Consider the following 20996-nt stretch of genomic DNA (forward strand, 5'->3'; position numbering starts at 1 on the left):
TACAACGCTAGATTCACAGGTCATCTTTTTCACGTCTTCACTCTTTCATGTCAGCCGGTCTCGCCCTGCGGGATGGATTTCGACGCACATTGACGAGGTTATCGGGCAAATTATCATCATCAGTCTCGTCCTCGGTGTCAATATCCGGCAGAATCTCAGTCTCATCGCTGTCAAATTCAGCACCACCGTCCGCAGCACGGTTGGTCGGCTGAGAAGGGCCGGCAATCGTTCCACTACCACGGGTATGTCCACTCGTTGATCCCGCCTGCACCCTGCTCCGCTTATCGTTCTTGAGCTTGAGAAGAATCGCAGCGGCCTCTTCCTCGGGCGTTGCATATTTCTCACCCTCCCGCCCCGATTCCTTCGGGACTGGTGCGAAGTACGACTGCGTCATACTGGCTCTGGCTATCGCCGTGGGAGGCGCGTCCTCGGGGACATGCAAATTGCCAGCTTTGGGATGTGTACGATCTCCACCTCTTTCGGCGAGACATCGACGGCAGCATTGCCATCCGCATGGCTTACAGCGTACCATGCCGTCTGTGTTGCGCTTGTCGCAGACATCGCACTTTGCTGTGTGGGCGGCTAGTTCTTCGAAGTCGACTAGCTGTACTGCTAACTCTTTCTGGGGGACTTTGAACTGGCGAGGACGAATTGACATGGATGTCTGCGGAGGGGGTCTCGGGGGATTGCTGAGGGGAGATGTGGTCTCTTGGGACGGCTCATGGCGGCGAGGTGGAATCCAGGATGCGCCCTCTGGGGTTCTCAGAGGGTCACTCTGAGGAGGTGTAGGCTGCTCAGGTATCTGGTAATGGCGGGGCAGAGGTGGTAGAACTCTCTGGGGGGTTCTTAGAGGGTCGCTGTGAGGAGGTGTAGGGTTTTGTCCATAGTTGGTGGTATGGGTGATGACGGGAGAAGGGGTGGGAGTTCCTGTTGGCGATGGGATTTAGCATATAATGCGAGCCTTGTTGATGATAGATACATGGACATACCTCTCTGTGGAACAGTTTCACTGGGCTCATCAGTATTCGTGTCTGCTCCGGGCTGCAGATACCGCGAATAGCCAGGGTAGCCAAGATTGAGAGGCCACTGCATTCATTAGAATCATCCTGTCAGTCGACCGAGAACCGTGAATTTTCAAGAGGAAACCTACAGGGACAGGGACATGACGATAGTATCCCAGGAGCCTATTCGCCTTCATACTCTAGTCAGCTGAGCATTAATAAAACGCTGTCGATACCGGATCGTCAAGTAATAGTTCAACTAACATCTTGATTTGGACCACTTGGCTGATAAGCCAAGTCCACGGCCGGGGGTGGTAGATGCCTCTCTTGTGGCGTTTCTGGGGTGCCAGGGAATCTGTCGACGACTGGTGTCCTCAGATCCATCACCATATTACCGGTGCTGAGTGGAGGCCGAGGCGAGTCTGATGCTCGACGCCTCTTTGTTTCGGAAGGGTCAGGGAAAGGACTCTTCCTACCACCCGGTTTCGACGGCCGGGGAATAGGAAGCATGGTGAATATTGGAGATTTACCAGGATGAAACGGAAAGTTGAGGATAGAAAGTGTTTGTGAAGGAGAGGAGGCTAAGTGATGTTTTGCCAGCTTTTTATGTCAAATTAATCGTGAGGAAAGAGAGACAAACAAAAGTCTGGAGAATGCCATATTCTTTCTCAAGACAGGAGTACACGCTCGAAACCACTGAGGCAGATTCTACAACTAAATAGATACCGTCATTAGTAGTGCTAGAACTTAACTCAATACTATACCTCGTTTTGTTATAGTACCGAGGCTCCATGTCTCAACACTGCCTGGTCTTCCCCACCCATGTCCAGATATTTTATCTTGGATCGAGGATCTGACGAGAATGCGTGAATATGAATGGTATATTTTCTTTTGCGGTCTTCATTCTACTTCACACGATACCTCCTTTTCACAGGCAGTCACCACAGAATTCATGTAACCATCCGTATGATGACCACTATGTAAAAACCTCCAGTATCAATTCACACCAGAAACTGCAAACCCTCTATCTTTGCCCAATTCTGCTCACCTATTTGTTGGCTGTATATTCATGGTTAGTGAGATTGGTTCATGAAAATTGCAGGAAACTAATAACATACGGTTGCCCTCCTCAGGCTGGGGCACGCTGCCAGCAGCATCCGCAGCGGACTTGCCATGCTGTGCAGTCTTATCCTCTTTCATCATTGGGAAGGCTAGAACCTCCTTGATACTGTAGTTGTTGGTGAGGAACATCACCAACCGGTCAATGCCCATACCCCAGCCACCAGTCGGGGGCAACCCGTACTCGAGGGAGGTGCAGAAGGTCTCGTCAATGAGCTGAGCCTCATCATCACCCTGCTCCTTTTGACGAGCTTGTTCCTCAAAACGCAAGCGTTGTTGAAATGGTTGGTTCAATTCGGTATATGCGTTGCCTGTACGTATTTATCAGTCAGATGAAGTAAGAGAAAGCTCGGGGGAGTATATAGAAGTGTGCTGGGGTCAAAGGGTACAGGATGGACTCGAGAAATGTGGAGTAGAGGGGGATGGGGGATGGGGGATGGATAGAAAACTTACAAATCTCCTTTGTGGCGACGAATGCTTCGAAGCGTTCACAAAGACCAGGCTTGCTGCGGTGATACTTAGCAAGTGGCGACATCATCTCAGGGTGACTCATGATGAAAGTCGGGTTGATGCAAGTGCTCTCAAGGAATTCGCCAACCAGCGTGTCCAGCATGCGGGCGTTGGTCAAGGGCGGCGTGCACTCCACATTCATCTTCTTGAGAACACGCTTGAGGAACTCTCCAGTCTCAGCGGTGTGAAGCTGATCCGCAGGAGGGAAAGTCTCCCCTGTAGCTTCTTCCAGGCCTGGAATCATCTCAATTCGGCGCCAGGGAGCCTTCCAGTTAATGTTGTGCTCCTCGCCAGTTTGGGTTACAAACTTCGTCTCATATCCTCCAGTGACGTGCTTGACCAAGCCTGAAACGAGTTCCTCAGTCATGTCCATCACATCCTGGTAATCAGCGTAGGCCCAGTAGAACTCGCAAGTGGTGAATTCGGGGTTGTGAGTAAGATCAATGCCTTCGTTGCGGAACTGGCGGCCCATTTCGTACACACGCTCAAGACCACCCACAATAAGCATCTTCAGATACAGCTCTGGAGCGATACGCATGAACCTATGTAGTTGAATTAGCAAAATGCGGAGACATCGCACACTTCTGTAGGAGTAACGAACATCTATACTTCATATTAGCATATTTCAAGCAAATTGATGTGGAATGAATGACTTACTTTCTGGTTAAGATCATTATGATGGGTTTCAAAGGGCTTCGCGGTAGCTCCACCAGCAATTTGGTTCATCATGGGAGTCTCCACCTCGGTGAAATCACGGCTATCCAAAAAGTTGCGGATGTAGCTAACAATCTTGGCGCGAGTACGGAAGATTTCACGGGTACGATCGTTCATGATAAGATCCAGATAGCGCTGACGGAAGCGCAGCTCCTTGTCCTGGAAGCCGTAGTGCTCAGAGGGAATGGCGTGCAGGCATGGAGCCAAGAGAATAACCTCAGTAGCGAAGATAGAAAGCTCGCCGTCGTCACGGTTCTTGGGAGAAGTACGGCCGGGGAAACCGACAATACCGATAATATCACCTCGGCGAAGATTCTCGTGCTGCTGCTCGAAGGGGACGCTGCCAGTAGCATTCTGGGCCTGACACATAACCTGGACCTTCTTGCCCTCAGCACGGATGTCGTAGAAAATCAGCTTAGGGCCGGAGGAGCGTTTGGTATAGACACGACCGGCAAGACGGATGGGAATTTCGGGCTTCTGCTCGCCCTTCTGGAGGCCTTCGTACTCCTTGAGGAACTCGCGCAGGTCGTTGGTGACTTGGAACTTGTGGGGATACGGGTCCGGGTTCTTAGACTCGAACATCTTCTCGACCCTCTTGCTTCGGATCTCGAAGTATTGCTAAATAATAACCAGAAAATTAGTGAGCATGGGTATTGTATAAACGTTGCGCATAATGAGACAATGGATTGCCAAGTCACTGGGCTCTAGAGCCGCAATCGAAGCAGGGATTGCATCGCGTTTTAATGCTTCTGGGTCTGATTACTCACGTTGGGGGTCAGATTAGCCTCCTCCTCCTCAGCAGAGACCTTCTTCTGGGCCTTGGGGGGAGCGGCAGCTTCCTTCTCCTTCTTCTTGGCCTCCTTTTCACGGAGCTTCAGACGCTTCTTGAGCTCAGACTTGGAGACCATCTCGCCGGTAACCGAGTCAAGCTGGAGGTTGGCCATGGAGACCTCAGCCTCCTTGACAGTGTTCTGATCCGCCATGTTGTCTGCTTGCAGGGAAGGAATCGGGGTGGATGGTGGGATAAAGGTCGGAGGGGCGCGCGAAATTTTGGGCGGGAGTCATGGCGGGGTTTGCCCGATTGGGCCGATTCTACAGAGAGCGCCGTCCAGGCTTTGTGAGTCACATACAACAACCCTTGCTTCTAAGGTTGTTGATTTTCACTATAAGAACCTTAATTTAAGAATATTATACTTGACAGAACTTTATCCTCTTTGTTCTCATTGATTCTGTCTCGCAAGACTGTCGACCCCCACGATCACCCCGCCATGGAATGATCCTAATCTGGATATAGGGCTTAGGGCACTGCTGTGGGGCTTTCCACGCTATACCTCTTTGGGAGTATAGAGTACATCAAATATGCAGCACGACAATCAAATCCAAATCGTGTGCATCAACAGAATATAGGACAATAATGTTTCAAAATAACGTACCATGGCTTAAGAGTGAGCATAAAAGAATGGGCTTTACTCAATGAAACCACAAGTCAGCCCCCCTTTGCCACTTAGAGATACCCCAGCTATCTACGACGCAACAGTTGGACCTACAAACAAGTACTTGAAATACCCCTGAATTGTCGAGAGGGCATTTAGTCTGCCTAATCACTATACAACATACTATTTAAATGAACTCATTAACCGTCATCACTCTGGAGCCCTGGTGTTCTTAATCTAACGCGTTTTGCCCTCGACGGAAACTCTACTCCCAGAAGCGCTCCACCCTAGGCTGATAACCACATCAAGATCAATACCAAGGCCATTTTACGGTACAAGACATTCTATTCAAGCTTCGTAAAATCGACAAAGAGAAGTGACCTTTTGAGTAAGCTGGTCAGGGACCTAAGCGTGGGGCGAAAGTCAATACATAGATAGGGAGGAACGAGAACGAGACAGCAAATATGTGAGAAGTTCCATAAAGAGGAATATTCCAGCATCACGTTCCCTCAACTCTTAAGTATCGGAAACGCTCTAACACCCACCCTTCCCCACACGGCCGGTTCTCCTTCCACTCTTCCACGGATTTACCTTACGACAACCTCTCACTCCTCGTCGGCTAATCTCGATGCCTGATTTTTGTCTAGAGAGACGAGAAATATGCTCAAGGCTATCCACGAGATTATCACTCCCTTCCAAGTAAGCCATACACCACTCTGAAGTATGTCTCCATACTGACCGGTTCTAGAGAACGATGACTTCTCTGCCAGGACCAGACATCGAGATGCAGGACGTCGAATTACCTGCCAAAGCCAAGATGCCCCCACACCACTGTCATCCCTTCGGCCTTGGTGGGGGGGGGGGTGACCTAGACAGTGATCTGGAGAGTGATCTGACAGACCCTCCGGATAGCGATATGGAGTTGGACGACGATACGAGCAGCGACAACCTTGACAGTCTCCCAGACTCTGATTCGACCGATAGCCTGGATGATGATCTAGCCGATAAGCATGCTGATGAGAAGGTGCATACGGAGACCTGGATCCGAATGAAATCAGCTATGACTCTGACGATGAAGATTGCAAGAGCGTTCTTCACGACGAAGAGGTCCTCGAAGTTATCTATAAGATAACTGTGAAACAAGAACTTCTCACCAAAGTGATGACAACTGAACCAAAATTGACGTTGTTATCATTGAAGATTCTCTTAATCGGAGGCTATTCTGGAGGAAGAGGATACGTTTCGCAAATGTGTTCCATTGCCCAACGCTCAAGATGATATTCAGGAGAACGAAGCTACACTTGTTGGTTGCAAGGAGAGGCCTACATGGATGAAATTCGCTTTCCTCAAGCCATTGAAAAATTCGAACCCAGTGGTTGTAACCCATGTGTTCCTTCGTCAAGTTCCCGGGAACGTACGTGCAGTCATCGTACTTTGCGTCGGGAATACCTGATGTCATTGCCATAGGTGATGATCATCTCTATGACCACAATAGTAGAAGGTTGTATGTCAAGCTGAATACACATTAATTGCCACTCTTTCCAAAGGTCTTTTTGGATATCTTTTGAATCGTCTTTCCAGGTAGCCGTAAATGCATCTATCGAGCTGCCTCTTGGGACGTGCCCAATAGACTGTTATGAAAATTGATAAGGGAGTTGACAACTGCGCGACATGCCAGAGTAATCGGTTGACTGGGGCCGCTTCGTGTAGTCCGTTAGTTCCGGAACGGATGGCCCCAACCGCAGATTTTCATCTGCGAGCTTGATTAAATAGTGCAAAGAATGAAGCAGAAGTTATATTAACGAGCCCTAGTTTACCGTGCGAGTAATAAGAATCGAACTGTAAGATAGAAATAGTATACTTAAAATTGAATGTCATGAGCAACGGCTCTGCCTGCAGAGGCTCCAGTTTCTTTGCCACCTATCTAGACTTGTCGATATACCTTGCCCTCGAAAGGCTTAGTAGAGGAAGAGAGGTTGGTCCGTAAAGCTTACTATTATGAGGGTTAAGGTGCGGAGATTATGTGTACTTCGAATGTTTACGCCAATATCGTGATACAGTGTGAGGACCCATGAAGTACATGCTACAGAACTCTTACTCAGCCATATTTCCAAGGTCGGCGTCTCTTCCGAATGTTTCGGTTCATTCTTCGATAGATCATCACAGCTAAACTGCACGAGAGACGCGCCGCCCCACTCATGCTCAGTGAGTAGACCATAAAGACACTGAACAATCACTAACCAGATGACGGTGGCGACATGTCAGAGTAATTGGTTGACGGGGGCCGCTTCGTGAAGTCCGTTACTTCCGGAACAGACGACCCCAACCGCAAGCGTTCATCTGCGAGCTTGATGGCCTCATCCATAAACTCACGAATACTGAACATCTCCGCAAGGAGAACAGTATGCTGGAGCTTATGGATGGCATGGACAATCCATCTGACCCCAGTCTGCTTGTGGTGGGTATCGTTTTCCGTAATCGGGATCGTCTCTAGGAGGTACTGGATAAGCGAGTACGTGATGTCGTTTGGGATCTTGCCTATCAGGATCTTCTTGACCAACGTCGAGCAGTTGGTCGGGTCGACGTGCGGTTTCTGTCGATAGCGCCACTCACGGTCAGGGTTGGACTCGAATTTGAAAAAGGCGTCCGGCTCGGGAACGTTGGTGACATCGTATGCGAAGCTGTCTGCGCCTGTTGAGACCTTCGGGGTGATTATAATCGACCAGTTATAAGCCCCATATCCCATTTTCTTTCGGTTGTGTGGCAGCGATAGATCATCACGGTGGTGCAGCGTGATATAAACGCGGCGTTTGTTGCGATTTTTGATCCTCCTATCGAATAACATGGTGATCAAACGCAACGCGGTATCGAAGACTCGGTTCTATCTGCGAGTCTGCAAGGTCAAGCATGTCAGGAAATTCCCATCAGACCAACTTGACTCGACAGAGGGTTCGAGGATTCAAAAGGCGGGAGGTCGAGATTTTGGGTAGTTCTTTGCTCTAGGGAGAGGATGCGCAGGAGGAGAAAACAAAAGGAAGAACGATGAACCGGGGAAAGTCCCAAAAGGGTGAAGATGGAATACTCCGTTCTGACTGAGAAGTCCAGCCGGCGAGATGAGTCGCTCTTAAATCCCTTCTCCCTCGCCAACTTTCTCTCTTTCTCTTCCTCGCCTTCCCTAACTTTTTCTCTCCCTCTCTTCCTCACCCTCCCCAACTCTACCGTCTCCCACTTCATCAACCATTTCACAACTCCCCCACTACTTGTCACACTGGTATTCAGTCATCACTTTGTGTATCACTGCTGGCTATTCATTCTTTTTCAATCTCAGCTAGAGTCAATACTGGGTGTGAAATTTCCCGAAGTCTCACCTCGCCTTCGATCAATCCTGCACCCTATCCCCCTCAGTCATCATACAATACCATCAATCCCCTCCTTACTTTTCACCTACCCTTGAAACCCCCATTCAAAGCCTCCGGTACGTCTGTTTTGAACCTCACTCAAGCAACCTCTGTTGAGACTTACCATGACTCGAGGGATGTTGTCTGGTCCATCTCAGATGACTGAACCAAAGGATGAGTACCCGGCCTCTTTCACCGGCAATATGGACCACTGGGCGGATAATAGTCTCTTCGTCGAGGGTCATTCGAACACTACCAGTCTGCCCCAAGAGGCAAACGGGTTCGACGTTATGACCCTCGATATGACCGATCTAGTCCGCAAGATCCAAGAGTTGAGCCACCTCGGTATCGAGGACAACAAGATTGCCCTCCCTAAAATCTGTGTTGTCGGAGATCAAAGCACTGGCAAAAGCTCTCTTATCGAGGGTATCTCGGAAATTCAAGTACCGCGCAGTGCGGGCACTTGCACGCGCTGCCCGATGGAGATCAACCTCTCAGAGAGCCAGCCCGGTGAGGCTTGGAAGTGTGTCGTTTACCTGTCTCGTCGATACTGGTACGACCCTAACAAGCGCATGCGGGTCGTCCAGAGGAAGGCTCAGACTCTGGGGCCATGGGTTCCCATGGATGGTCGAGATGAGGAAGTCTTTGTGACCCTGACCGACAAGTCTCAGGTGAAAGATGCAATTAAGTGGGCTCAGATTGCTGTTCTGAACCCCAACCGCGATTCCCAGATCTACGTACCAGGCAGGAAACAGCAGGGCACGGATGAGTCGACCACCGTCTCACCAAACGTCGTCCGTTTGGACATTTCTGCTCCAGGCTTCCCAGCCCTTTCATTCTATGACCTCCCCGGCGTTATCAGTCAGGCGGAACATGATGACGAGAAGTACCTCGTCAGTCTCGTCGAAAATCTTGTGAGATATTATGTTTCACAACCGAATTGCATCGTGCTCCTCACTTTGACGATGACTGATGATGCTACAAACTCGAGTGCAGCAAGACTGATCCGCGATATCAAGTCGGCCAAGGAGCGTACTTTGGGAGTTCTTACCAAGCCAGATCGGATCTCCCGAATGGAGTCTTTCGATCAGTGGAAGGAGATCCTTGCCGGCCAGAAGTTCAAACTTGGTCATGGCTATTTCGTTGTTCGCAATAACGGGGATCCCACCGTGGATCATGCAAAGGCAAGAATGGAGGAAGAGGCGTTCTTCTCCGACCCGTTCTGGGTTGGGTTACACTCACAGCACCAAGACCGTTTCGGAATTCGACGCCTCCAGACGGCTCTGTCGGCCATTTTGATGGATCAAATCCAGAAGTGCTTACCTTCTATTATTGCCCAAATTAACGAGAAGGCCTCTAGCATCGATGCCGAGCTCAAGACTCTACCGGATCCTCCCACTGAAAACTACCAGCGGATCCTGACCGAGAAGGTCGTTACGCTTGGTATGAGGTTTCGCGGAGTCTTTGATGGTGGTTCTGGTAATGGATCATCAAGCAATCTGTTCCAGAAGTACTGGAACCGCCTGGCAATGGACTTCCAGAAGGCTTTGGCCATTACGAAGCCAACTCTCATCACAGCTACAGCTTCCGATGTGGATATTAAGCCACAGCGGATGGACTCGGACTGTGAAATGATTCTGGGTCCGTCGACACCGCGTTCCAAGCGAAAGGCGCCTGGTACAGATGCTCGCCCGCCCGAGCCTCAATCTCCTGTGGCCGTTAATAGCCCGAGCTACGCCACAAAGGATGTCTTCGATAAGTGGAATGGGCCGAGCCGAAAGATCACTCTCAACGAAATCAGGGACATCAAGGAAGAGTCCCACCGAGCTGGGATTCCCAACCAGATTGACCCTAGCGCGATCGAAACTCTGAATCGCGCGAGTGTGAAGCATTGGGATGGCCTAGTCAATGCATTTGTGTCTGCAACTTGCAATCTCGTGTTGCGGGTGCTGGGGATGAACCTCGATGAGGTAATTGCCCAATACCACCAGACAGGCCTTTACCGAGAGCTGCGTCGAGTGATCAGTGAGTTTGTGAACCAACTCCGCGGGGCATTCCTGGATGATGCCATGGCGCATTACAAGATTGAGTGTGAGAAGCCTTTCACCATGGCTCAGTTGCTCCATAAGGAAGCTCAAGGCAACGCTCTTCGTGGACTGATTGTTGGACGCAACCGCTCTCGCGCCCGAACCTACCTACGGAGCGCTGCTCTGGATGCGAATGATGAGTCCAGAATCGCTGAAATTATTAAAAACCTGGCTCCCGACACCTACTCCCAGGAAGTTGAGATGATGGCGGTAAGTTGGCAGGAGTTACATTTGTCGGTCTTTCTGAATTCTAATATGTTGGTTTCTCTAGAGTTCGCGCGCATATTACGAAATTGCCAGCTCTCGTTTCCTGGATGTGATCTGCCAGTCTGCTTACGCAAAGGTGTTTTCGAAATGTCGCGACGAGTTAGTTCACGTCATCAATTCTCAGTTGAACGCCGACTGTGAGTCTGAAACACCCAATGTGGAAGCTATGGCATGAGCTAACAATATCATTAGCTAATGATCGGTGCATGGAGTTGATGGCCGAGGACCCCGAAAGACAGCGCCGTCGAATCACCTTGCTTGGGGAACGAGCAAAGCTGAGCAAGGCACAGCAGTGGATTGACTCGATCCGGCGGAAGGAGGATGGGGAGGACACAGAGATGTCCGAGAACACTGTTGGTGACAGCTTCTCTCCGCTCACCGAGTGGATTGATGAGTCCATTTGAGCTGTTGCTGGATGAACTTTGATTGTGTGTGTTGGAGTTGACGAAGTCTGATGATTGTCTCGGCGTTCTCGATTAATTTACCAGCCCTCAACATCTTTGACTGGCATTTTTTGAAGAGATTATCATTATTGTGAAATATCATGTTGAGTCTAGTGATTTAGTCATGATGAAATAAAACAAGAAAAAGTGGGCTCCCCAAAGCCAACAAAAAATGCATCCCTGGTAAACGTAGGGTCCCCAATAACATTCTCCATTAACATGTAGTAAACTGGCCAGTACTAGGTCCAAGAGCACAATTCAATAACCTAAAAAGCTCTCCCACCAGTGTCTTGACATGGAGCTCCATTTGACCAGGCTACCAAGAGGCTAAACATGCCGGAGACGCCTTACGCATCGTTATTAGCGAGGCCACAGAGAGCTGATACGAACGCCCTTGCCCACTAGATGAGTGCCCTATGGTCAGTTACTACGGGTCTCAATTGTAGTTAATTCGAGAGACATGGACGAGCAAATTCAGATACCGGTAAGTCCGATATCTCAGACACATTCGTAAGCGTGATGAGGGAATCAGCCAGCCTCTATCACACCAGAACCCGTCACACCAGCCTAGCCTAACATGAATACCAAAACAGGTTGAAGAAAGCCGAATTCGACAATTTCTCCATCGAGTATAAAAATAAGCGGAGAAGAAGCACATTTCGCACGGTTCTTGGTAGTATGGCAGTCAAAAAGCCGACAAGAACCACAGTCACCACAGCCCTTCCCGCAATAGTTCATGCCACGCTTGCCCTTGCATCGCTGAAGATTACCCAAATATATTATCTGGTCGCTTTTGGATACCTGCAGCTCAGCCATGTCGCTGACTTGCTGAGCGTAGTTTGTGATAAGCGTGGTGATTCGTTCGGGGACCCTAAGCCTCGCCTCGCCTGCGGACCCCCAGTTTGAGACGCCGTTCGCCGTGGCAGCGGGTGCCGACGCTAACAACACTAGTGGTCAGCCAAGAACCCCGCATTCTTATCATGATGTTGATGATGGGAATATTTGGGCGAGGATCAGGGCGGTGCAACTTGATACTATCCTTCTATGATGGTTTTCGCTATGGAGCTCTGAATGTCACTGCTACTCTCCTCGTTAGCGGTACGTGCAGCGGCACCGAAAGGAGTGATAACCCCAGACGGGATCTCTTGGTGAGAATCTTGGATATGCAGGTAGTCAACTGAGCTGAATACATTTTCAAAATATCAATTTTTGAAACAAATAACTCGAGAGATGCAAGCACTGATTATGGCCGGGCAACTACTTACAATATTGTACTGCGGAAAGTGGACCCACATCAACCACGCGATATGTAGAACCATGGAACCCAGAAGCTTGTCAGATATCAAAACTACAATGGCAAGAAAGACCATGCTCAATATGATTAAATCTCTTCGATGCATTTTTGTCATAGATGTCGGTGAATTCTCCGTCTGGCTTCCTCGTTTCGATGTTTCTTCGGAGAGTCCGAGCCATTTCCCTGTTTTTGTCTCGGTTCAGCTGGAATGTAGCCGCTTGACGAAGGTGAGATAGATCCCAATATCGCTATGCATTTCCTACTCCAGGTACTTAGTTGTAGAGTTGGGTGGATGGCCAATTAGACAGGGAGAACTGAGAGAGCGTCTCGGGCCGAGTCGCCTTGTCGGTAAAAACGCCACAACATGTGGAGGAGAGCTTGGCGGAGGAGGTCGGCCTCCCCGATGCCTGGTATTGATTACCGTAAGAATACAGATCTCTAGGAATCCTCAACTCATCAGCATCGAGTATAAAAAGAGGCAGGTAGACTCGGATTTTGTGATCATCATCTCTCCAAGAAAAAACCAATATCTTCTTTCAATCCACCTAGCCTCAACAGAGTCTTCATTATTCAACATGGCTCCTATGATCGACCCCAATGGAACCCAGGCCACGTCAGTCCATCCTTTTAATCCCTCCACCAACTTCGTGCTAACGATACTCACAGACCTGTCGAGTCGGAGGTCCAGGACTTGAAGTCTGTTTCCAATGGATCAGATGCTTCTGCCCGTGGTATCAAGAGGTCCGCGGACATGAATGGCAACGCTCCTCAGAAGTTGGAGGCACACGTTGACTTTGCCAAGTTCGATGGCCCTCGGGAGACTCGATCCTTCCCTTGTGTGATGCACATGCGATCGCCTGCATTCCCTAGTGTGAAGGATGCTTTGCCATTCCCCGATGATATGTCCCAATTGATCGCGTGGACGGATGCCTTTGTCGAACGCTTGGGTTGGCAGGCACTACAGCAACACGAGGTAAGCTTAGACTTCATATCAATATCGTCTCAAAGACATATTCTGAGTTTCCTATAGAAAGCTGCCGAGCATGAGATTGAGAAGGCTCGCCTGGAGAAAGAAGCGGCCGCTCAGGCGGAGAGAGCGCGTGAAGCTGAGAAGCAGCTGGGCCCGTTGAAAGATGAGAATGCCGGCCTTCGACGCAGAATTGCGGAGCTCACCGCTGCAAACCAGTCTCTCGAGGTGCAGCTCGACATTTCCATGGGAGAAATCCACAGTCTCGGCGTGACCGTGGCTAAGAAGGAAGCCATCAACATGCAACTCAAGCGTGATCTTGACGGCAGCGAGCATCGCTACATGCAGTTGGATGCCAAGTGTCAAGATCTCCTGGCCCAACTCGAGAAACTACTGTCAAACGATGAGTTCAAGAAGTACAAGGCAGAAGTTGAGCGCTGGAAGTGTGTAGATGCCGAGAAGGACCGCAAGCGCGAAGCCCTCATCGAGAAGCTCGAGAAGGAGCTCGCAACAATCAAGAAGGAAGTCATCGCCAAGGAGACCGAAGTCAAGCAGAAGACCCAAGAACTCGCCAAGGCTCAGGCTGAGATTGCAGGACTCGGCGTCACGAACAAGGATCTCAACAAACGGCTCGCTGATGCAATGGGCAAATTGCACAAGGCCACCGAAGATCTGGACAATGCACGCAGTCAGCTTGCCGCACAGCAGGGTCTTGTGTGCAGTCTTCAGCGAACCAAGGAGGGCCTGGAGGAGCGGATTCGTGCCCAGATCAAGCAGTTGCACGATGCTGAGTTACGCGAGGATGAGGCTCGCTTGGCTGTCAAGACTGCGCAGGAGCACTCCAAGGCCCACTGGAAGACTTTGCAGAAGATTCGGGCTGATGGTGGCTGGCTGCGTACCAAGGCTTCGGATGTTTGCGACCGGGTGGCTTGAGGTGGATTTGGGTGTAGAATATGTTGATGGCTAGGAGAATCCTAATGCTGATTATCTCGGGTGCACACGATACCGATGGTTGAATTTATGGGACATTGTTTAGGCGGTTCTTCGGCAGGGTACGAATTCATATGTATTTCTGGTTTTGGTATGTGCCTTCTTTTGACTTAATTCTTCGTAATTATTTAGTCATCATTAAGGTGCTTAGGTACCTTAATAAGGTTGATAATTGCGGACGGGCTCTGTAGAATCCACGAAACGAACCTACAAGATGGCAGACAGCCCGTATTCTTGAAAACAGCGAGCCTCTCCCTTATTTTCATGGAAAACTCAGACTACGGTCTACGTAATGCTAGTTTATCATTATTTAGGAACAGGTATATGCTCGATTTCATACGATACCGGCTAGATGGGGCTCTTAGTTCGCATAAATACCACCTATGCTGGATATATATTTTGCACGGTTAACCTACTACTTCAACTTGAAGGTGGCAAGCCAAATATGCAATTACAGGTTCCGCCTCCATCATAAATACACAAAAGTGCCAGATTATAGTCGTATTCTAACCAAAAGACTCCTTCAGCGTAGTTCCTAAATACCAGACAGCTACCTAAGGGCTACAGAACTATTTGTTTGGAGTGGAGATGCAAGGTTGTTATGTAGAAACACTACACTTTTGTAGAGATCGATAAACCCCAGCCTAAACGATCAAAATTAAGACGTCTTCTATCTATCAAGGGCACAAAATTCTTCTGTGATAATCTCAGCTAAATTTGAGAATTGCGGTCGGCTGATATTCCTCCGTGTAATTGATTTCCCCTGAAGCGGATCTCCAATGGATCTCCTGTTCCCACGTTCCCACGTTCTGGATTCCACGTCAGGTGAGCCCCCCCACCGCAAGCGTCGTCTTGGCGCCCGGAGCTCTCGACGCTGATTTCGGCCACCTGGTAACCTTCTCGAGTCCATTCCCTTTCGCAAACCCCCTATTCCTCTCACACACAATTCATCATGCTCCAAGTGCCAGTGCGGGGAGATCCCAACCAGTCCTCTACCAAGGCTGTGATCTTGGTAAGTGACGCAATGGTCGTCCAGATTAGTGGTGTACACAAACTGACCAGATCAACAGGTCGGAGGGCCTTCTAGAGGTACTCGTTTCCGCCCATTGTCGCTCGATGTGCCCAAGGTATGTATACTGCTTTGATCCAATTCCATGCGCAATGGATGTGAGAAAAAATCAGTCTAACCATTGTGCCCCGCATCTAGCCCCTGTTCGAAGTCGCCGGCCACCCCATCATCAACCACTGCCTGAAGGCGGTCGCCAAGGTCAACGATGTGCGCGAGGTTATTCTGATCGGATACTATGACGAGACTGTCTTCCGGGACTTTATCAAGGATGCTTCCAAGGAGTTCCCCCAGTTCCGCATCCAGTACCTGCGGGAGTACACAGCGTTGGGCACCGCAGGTGGTTTGTACCACTTCCGTGATGCGATCCTCAAGAGCAAGCCTGAGCGCCTGCTCGTGCTGAACGCCGATGTCTGCTGCTCGTTCCCTCTGGGTGAGATGCTGCGCTTGTTCGAGGAGAAGGATGCAGAGGCCGTGATCCTGGGTACTCGGGTAACCAACGAGGCTGCCTCCAACTTTGGCTGCATCGTGTCCGATTCCCACACCAAGCGTGTTCTGCACTACGTCGAGAAGCCCGAGTCCCACATCTCCAACCTGATCAACTGCGGTGTCTACCTGTTCGCCACCGAGTGCATCTTCCCCGCCATTCGCAGTGCCATTAAGCGCCGCACCACCCGCCCCCGCCTCCTCTCCTACCCCTCCTCCGATAACCTCGAGTCCTCTTTTGTCGCCGGAGACGATGAGGACGGCGAGAAGAGCGAGGTCCTCCGCCTCGAGCAGGACATCCTCTCCGATCTGGCCGACAGCAACCGCTTCTTCGTTCACGAAACTAAGGACTTCTGGCGACAGATCAAGACTGCTGGCTCTGCCGTGCCCGCCAACGCCCTCTACCTGCAGAAGGCCTTCCAGGCCCAGTCTGAGGAGCTCACCCCTCCCTCCGCTACCATCGTGCCCCCAGTTTACATCCACCCCACCGCTACCGTCGACCCCACCGCCAAGCTTGGCCCCAACGTCTCAATTGGCGCCCGTGTTGTGGTCGGTGCTGGTGCCCGTGTCAAGGATTCCATTGTCCTGGAGGACTCTGAGATCCGCCACGATGCTTGCGTGATGCACTCCATTATTGGTTGGAGTAGCCGCGTCGGTGCCTGGGCTCGTGTTGAGGGTACTCCCATTCCCATCGGCAGCCACTCTACCAGCATCATCAAGCAGGGCGTCAAGGTGCAGAGCATCACTATTCTCGGCAAGGAGTGCGGCGTCGGTGACGAGGTCCGCGTGCAGAACTGTGTCTGCTTGCCGTACAAGGAGCTCAAGCGGGTAAGTCATACAATCATTCCTTCTTGTCATACTGACTTTATACTAACATTCTTCTCTTTTCTCTAGGACGTCGCCAACGAGGTCATCATGTAAACGCCCGCGAATTGAATCTCTGACTTATTTGCTTCAAAAATACCACACCCATCTTGTCAATATCGAGCGTCATAATGTTGTCTTTGCCATTGGATGGTAATCTGGTTGATTTCCCTTTCTATTCCCGTCAAGCCCATCGCTAGAATGATGCCATGCGCATTGCAGAGTCGTTAGAGAAAAAGAAAATCTAGACTATCTACCGGCTATCTCAACCCCCCCTTTTTCCATATCATGTCATCCGAGAAATATGCCAAGTAACGCCGTCATGCCCATGCAATCAATATCAATCAGTTTGAAACCAGTCAGATGCATCCCACGCAAGGACGTGAGATACACAAATCCATCATAAAAAACCTCCTTCTGAACAGGGTCATCAAAGAAACCCCAACGTCAAGGAAAATGAAACGACGAATCAATCCATCCCCCTTCACCGATAAGCCGCAGGATCATACCCCGTCTGCTCAGCAGGATGCTGATACCCCTGACCAAACCGCACCCTCGCAGCGCCCCTCCTCTGCTCAGGCTGCGGCACAGAATCATACCTCCCCTCCGCACTCGAATCCCGTCTCTCTGCCAACTTCACATCCCACGGATCCTCCCCCACAGCCGCCGAACTCCCCATCGGCCCATAAGCGCCCAGCCTCGTCTGTCTCCGCCTCACAACGACATCCAGCCAAATCGCCGCGATATACGCCGCCGTGCCGACGACGGTGAATGCGAAGAGAGCTTTGTAGGACCGGCAGACGGAGAGGGCGGTTGATGTGGGCCAGTAAGTCGTTGTGCATTTTGTCAGGATCGTGCCGGACATGCTGTAGGCGAGGAGGGCGAGGGAGAGGAGCCAGAGGATGAGGAGGGGGATGTGTAGGGCTAGGGAGAATTTTGGGGAGAGGCCGCAGCAGCAGTTTGAGAGGGTGGTTAGGAGGGTGGTTAGGAGGGAGAGAAGGGATGTGATTAGGAGCTGGATTTAATGGGTTGTTAGTGCTTGAATGGTTTGTGATTGGGGTGATGGGTTGGAGACGTACGACTAGGAAGGCGAAGGGTAATTTGTATCCGTCGGCATGGAGATGGTAGATGAATATAGCGAGGATAATAGCGACCACGATCGAGGAGAGAAAGCTCATGAAGCGAATGCCGTGGAATGGCAGCGCTGGGTAGTCAGACGGTTTGACAGAGGGTCGCGACCGCATTGTGTAGTCTGTCTGTGTGTTTCTTTGGTGGGTTTGAATATCCTAGGGAAATGTGGGAGGGAAAGAATGTATTAAGTTGCAAGTGCACAGTGTCTTTGCCCCGGGAACGAGAGTTGTAAAGTGTAAACACGCTAATTCGATCGGCGCTCCACTTGACACGTCGGGGCGTGCGTCATTCCCGCCTATTTTTATCTGCCGCACGTTGTTTCGGGTTGCTCGTTGCGCGGTGCCGAGTCTTTTGTGGCGGTGTTTCGTGTAGAGTTTAATATGCATTTTGGATCTTGGATCTTGGTCTAGAACGTGTGGCATTGTGATTTGGAGATTTCATGGTATCTGTCCATTTTGAAGTTCTGGATAATCGCATGGAAATGTTCTGGCATACCTGATGGAGATAGTTTTAATTGCAATACTACGAAGCCCTCCAATTAATGGAAATAGACACAGTCGATATTAATTATGTAGCGTCCTAGATTCTCGATCTCCATCAAGCCCCAGACCAGGGTTAAACTAATTACCGACGCTAGTCATTTGGGTTGCGGCTACGATGGTCCCCGCATGGACTAATTAATCCTCGAAATCCAAGCGTCTTGAGAGTTATCACCAACTTCAAGTTCTTCCAGGTAATCTCCCCCCTCATGGCCTAGTTGGTCAGCCAGGTTTGCGCCACCTGGTTGGCCAAGGGTGTGCCCCTGTGAAGGAAAATGAGGGGAAATATGGTTGACTGGTATCCGATGTCGAGCATAGCTCCACGGATGACCGGGCACACCCTGAGGGGGAGAGTGGGCGAGCGGCTAAACCCCCCGCTCGCCGATTTCTTCTTTTATTTTCATTTTTTTTAATTTAATAGATAGATCCCTTTTATATCTTCTATTGTAGATCTAAAATAAAATATTTTAAAGGTATTATAGTAGTGTGGAGGGAGATTGTTTGGTGGGTGTAGTCCCAAGGAGTATGGACTTCGGCATCGTGGGAGGGCGATGGAGCATTTTGAAGAAGTATATAGGGAACGTGAAGGTCGGGGGTTCGATTCATGCCAGAGACAGCTCTGCATTTTTCGATTTTCTGGCCTTTGGCGTTGGACCTGTTCGATATAACTTTCAACTATCAATCAAAACTGTCAAAGTCATTTCACTCAAGGTCTACCGCGTCAGTCATCGATTTACTTAGTTGTCCCCTGTCTTGAGAGTTCGGTGCCTCTTTGGCTGCAGTCCGACAGTCACACACTACTGCTCTACCCCAAGTAACAGAATTTCTCTCCATCCTTTGGTCTCCACCTAGAACGGACTATCATTTCAATGTACAAAATTGGTATTACCCAGCACGGCGCTTGCAATATAGAATCATTGAGGCAACCCTGGTTTCTGGACATGTGGCTCGGGATGTGCAATTTTTACTTTGAAACTTAAAGCTCTGGCCAAATTGAATAGTCTGAGGTCCGTTGTGGGAAGAATAGGGCATGGAACTATGATGGATGGAGTAGAATACGATCTGCATCCTTTGACTATAGACCGGACACGGTCCAACCATATACTCGCTTTTTTCCTTCTCGGTCGATCGAAAACTTCTTTTGTGATGGCTCGTTATCCTGTATTGCTGTCCAACTTATGATTGATACGGTATTTTTTTTGGCGATTCTTGATTCACAAAGTTTAAGCAGCAGTCGATATACAAGTAGAAAGTTTGGAATCCGTATGGCCACCGGGCTAAGTCTCCAGGATTCATGATGATGAGGCACCACGGCCACATATGCCTGGACTGTTTTTGGCCTAATCGGACTTGTGCATTATCATCGCATAGCCTACAACATGCCTCGCATTGCCAGCCTCGAGTCATGTAGTTCTGGGCAGCCTGGGCAGCATGACCAGATCAGTCTGTGGAGGACCTTACCACCGATGGAGGCAATGCTCCTACCGACAAGTGAATGAGGGCTGATCCGGTGAAATGTGAGGAGTGTCTTGTGTGGTGAATGTTAATGACATATCTCATACTCTACATTACCCAGAGATCCCCACTGTAAACGCGGGTATTTAGCGCCACTATAGACGGGACGACCCGCACCCCGAAAACGGTAATATCAACACATCTCGAAGAGTTGTCAGTATGAGATGGGAATGTAAATATTTTGGAGGCAAAACACATACAGAATACAATTGAAACAAAACTAAAAATAGCGATGCATCTGTGATTCGAACCCGAGGCTTCCAGCTACCATACAAAGCCACACCTCGAGTCAGATGTACCTCCCCAAAATGCTCGCCAGCATTCAACCGCCTCAAACCTCCATACACCACATACAGACATCAACTTCAACCTCCAACAACAACGACCAAAACATGAGAAAACAAAAAATAAAAAAAGATATTTGTTACTAAGCCGCTGTGTTTAGTGGGGGTGTTCCAAGGATTGACCTTAATAGACTGCTGGCTTAGCAGTGCCCCGGAGGGCCACCAGTACCTGTACGCGACTGGGGTGCCACGCCCAGTTTCGACCATGGAAGGCCATATTACGCGCAGGTTCTTCGTACTCAGCAAAAGCTCCCAGGTGCCCCCAAGAGGTTTGCCGAAAGTACACGAGTCGGGGAGAGGGTCTTGCCTCTCAGCGGATTGCCATCCACCACTGGACCACCGGTGCTAGGTTACTTTTTTTTGCACCTCCTTCAATTATAGCTTCTCTTTGGATAATTTTTATGGTGATCCCCACTGACCCCATTGCCTCTATGTGCACTCCCTTCACCTTTTCCCGTCCACCTCGACGCTCTATTATTCCTGTTGGTATTGATATCGTCGATTGACAACCTCCACCACAATCCTTACCCGAGTTTATATTACTGACAACACTAGTTTCTCTTCCACAGACTCGACTCCGATTGCAAACCCTCCTCCTTGTCTTTATGGTACTTTTTTGGCCAGCCATGCCAACAAAGCCCAACCGACGGACTTGAATATGTCCGCAATTATCCTCTACTCATACAGAGTTGTGATGAACATCCTTTCATATCTTGGACTCGGTTTAAGCATGGTCCCCTTACAGAGAGAGCCAGTCCTGGCCACGTAATCTCCCCAGACCCCTCGGGGTTCTCCCACCAGTACCCACGTCAGTTGGCGCAACCAACC

The 20996-nt window shown here is 49.8% G+C and overlaps 8 protein-coding genes across 8 annotated transcripts; 3 read left to right on the top strand and 5 right to left on the bottom strand.

Annotated features, from left to right (window-relative positions):
• Positions 1–37: 37 nt before the first annotated feature.
• Positions 38–1511, bottom strand: N7496_003219 (uncharacterized protein; the record flags this gene model as incomplete). Its single annotated transcript, XM_056696150.1, has 4 exons — positions 38–927; positions 990–1086; positions 1151–1201; positions 1266–1511. The coding sequence occupies 4 exons, from the start codon at positions 1509–1511 to the stop codon at positions 38–40; spliced, it is 1284 nt and encodes a 427-aa protein (XP_056558362.1).
• Positions 1512–2049: 538 nt separating this feature from the next.
• On the bottom strand, positions 2050–4327 carry N7496_003220 (lysine--tRNA ligase KRS1; the record flags this gene model as incomplete). Its single annotated transcript, XM_056696151.1, has 5 exons — positions 2050–2060; positions 2120–2431; positions 2574–3138; positions 3288–3962; positions 4112–4327. 5 exons carry the CDS (start codon positions 4325–4327, stop codon positions 2050–2052), a joined length of 1779 nt encoding a protein of 592 aa, XP_056558363.1.
• A 1110-nt stretch (positions 4328–5437) lies between these two features.
• N7496_003221 (uncharacterized protein) lies at positions 5438–5909 on the top strand (the record flags this gene model as incomplete). Its single annotated transcript, XM_056696152.1, has 2 exons — positions 5438–5476; positions 5526–5909. 2 exons carry the CDS (start codon positions 5438–5440, stop codon positions 5907–5909), a joined length of 423 nt encoding a protein of 140 aa, XP_056558364.1.
• A 1104-nt stretch (positions 5910–7013) lies between these two features.
• Positions 7014–7622, bottom strand: N7496_003222 (uncharacterized protein; the record flags this gene model as incomplete). The annotated part of the gene is made up of 1 exon (XM_056696153.1): positions 7014–7622. One exon carries the CDS (start codon positions 7620–7622, stop codon positions 7014–7016), a length of 609 nt encoding a protein of 202 aa, XP_056558365.1.
• Positions 7623–8333: 711 nt separating this feature from the next.
• Positions 8334–10933, top strand: N7496_003223 (putative dynamin GTPase; the record flags this gene model as incomplete). Its single annotated transcript, XM_056696154.1, has 3 exons — positions 8334–10472; positions 10534–10666; positions 10722–10933. The coding sequence occupies 3 exons, from the start codon at positions 8334–8336 to the stop codon at positions 10931–10933; spliced, it is 2484 nt and encodes an 827-aa protein (XP_056558366.1).
• Positions 10934–13290: 2357 nt separating this feature from the next.
• On the bottom strand, positions 13291–14297 carry N7496_003224 (uncharacterized protein; the record flags this gene model as incomplete). Its single annotated transcript, XM_056696155.1, has 4 exons — positions 13291–13605; positions 13654–14020; positions 14133–14196; positions 14240–14297. 4 exons carry the CDS (start codon positions 14295–14297, stop codon positions 13291–13293), a joined length of 804 nt encoding a protein of 267 aa, XP_056558367.1.
• Positions 14298–15175: 878 nt separating this feature from the next.
• On the top strand, positions 15176–16696 carry N7496_003225 (mannose-1-phosphate guanylyltransferase; the record flags this gene model as incomplete). Its single annotated transcript, XM_056696156.1, has 4 exons — positions 15176–15235; positions 15294–15350; positions 15431–16603; positions 16670–16696. The coding sequence occupies 4 exons, from the start codon at positions 15176–15178 to the stop codon at positions 16694–16696; spliced, it is 1317 nt and encodes a 438-aa protein (XP_056558368.1).
• A 427-nt stretch (positions 16697–17123) lies between these two features.
• N7496_003226 (uncharacterized protein) lies at positions 17124–17883 on the bottom strand (the record flags this gene model as incomplete). Its single annotated transcript, XM_056696157.1, has 2 exons — positions 17124–17654; positions 17719–17883. 2 exons carry the CDS (start codon positions 17881–17883, stop codon positions 17124–17126), a joined length of 696 nt encoding a protein of 231 aa, XP_056558369.1.
• Positions 17884–20996: the final 3113 nt, after the last annotated feature.

The sequence above is a fragment of the Penicillium cataractarum genome (genome assembly GCF_028827025.1).
Source record: "Penicillium cataractarum strain IBT 29864 chromosome Unknown utg000002l, whole genome shotgun sequence".
NCBI classification, from domain to species: domain Eukaryota; kingdom Fungi; phylum Ascomycota; class Eurotiomycetes; order Eurotiales; family Aspergillaceae; genus Penicillium; species Penicillium cataractarum.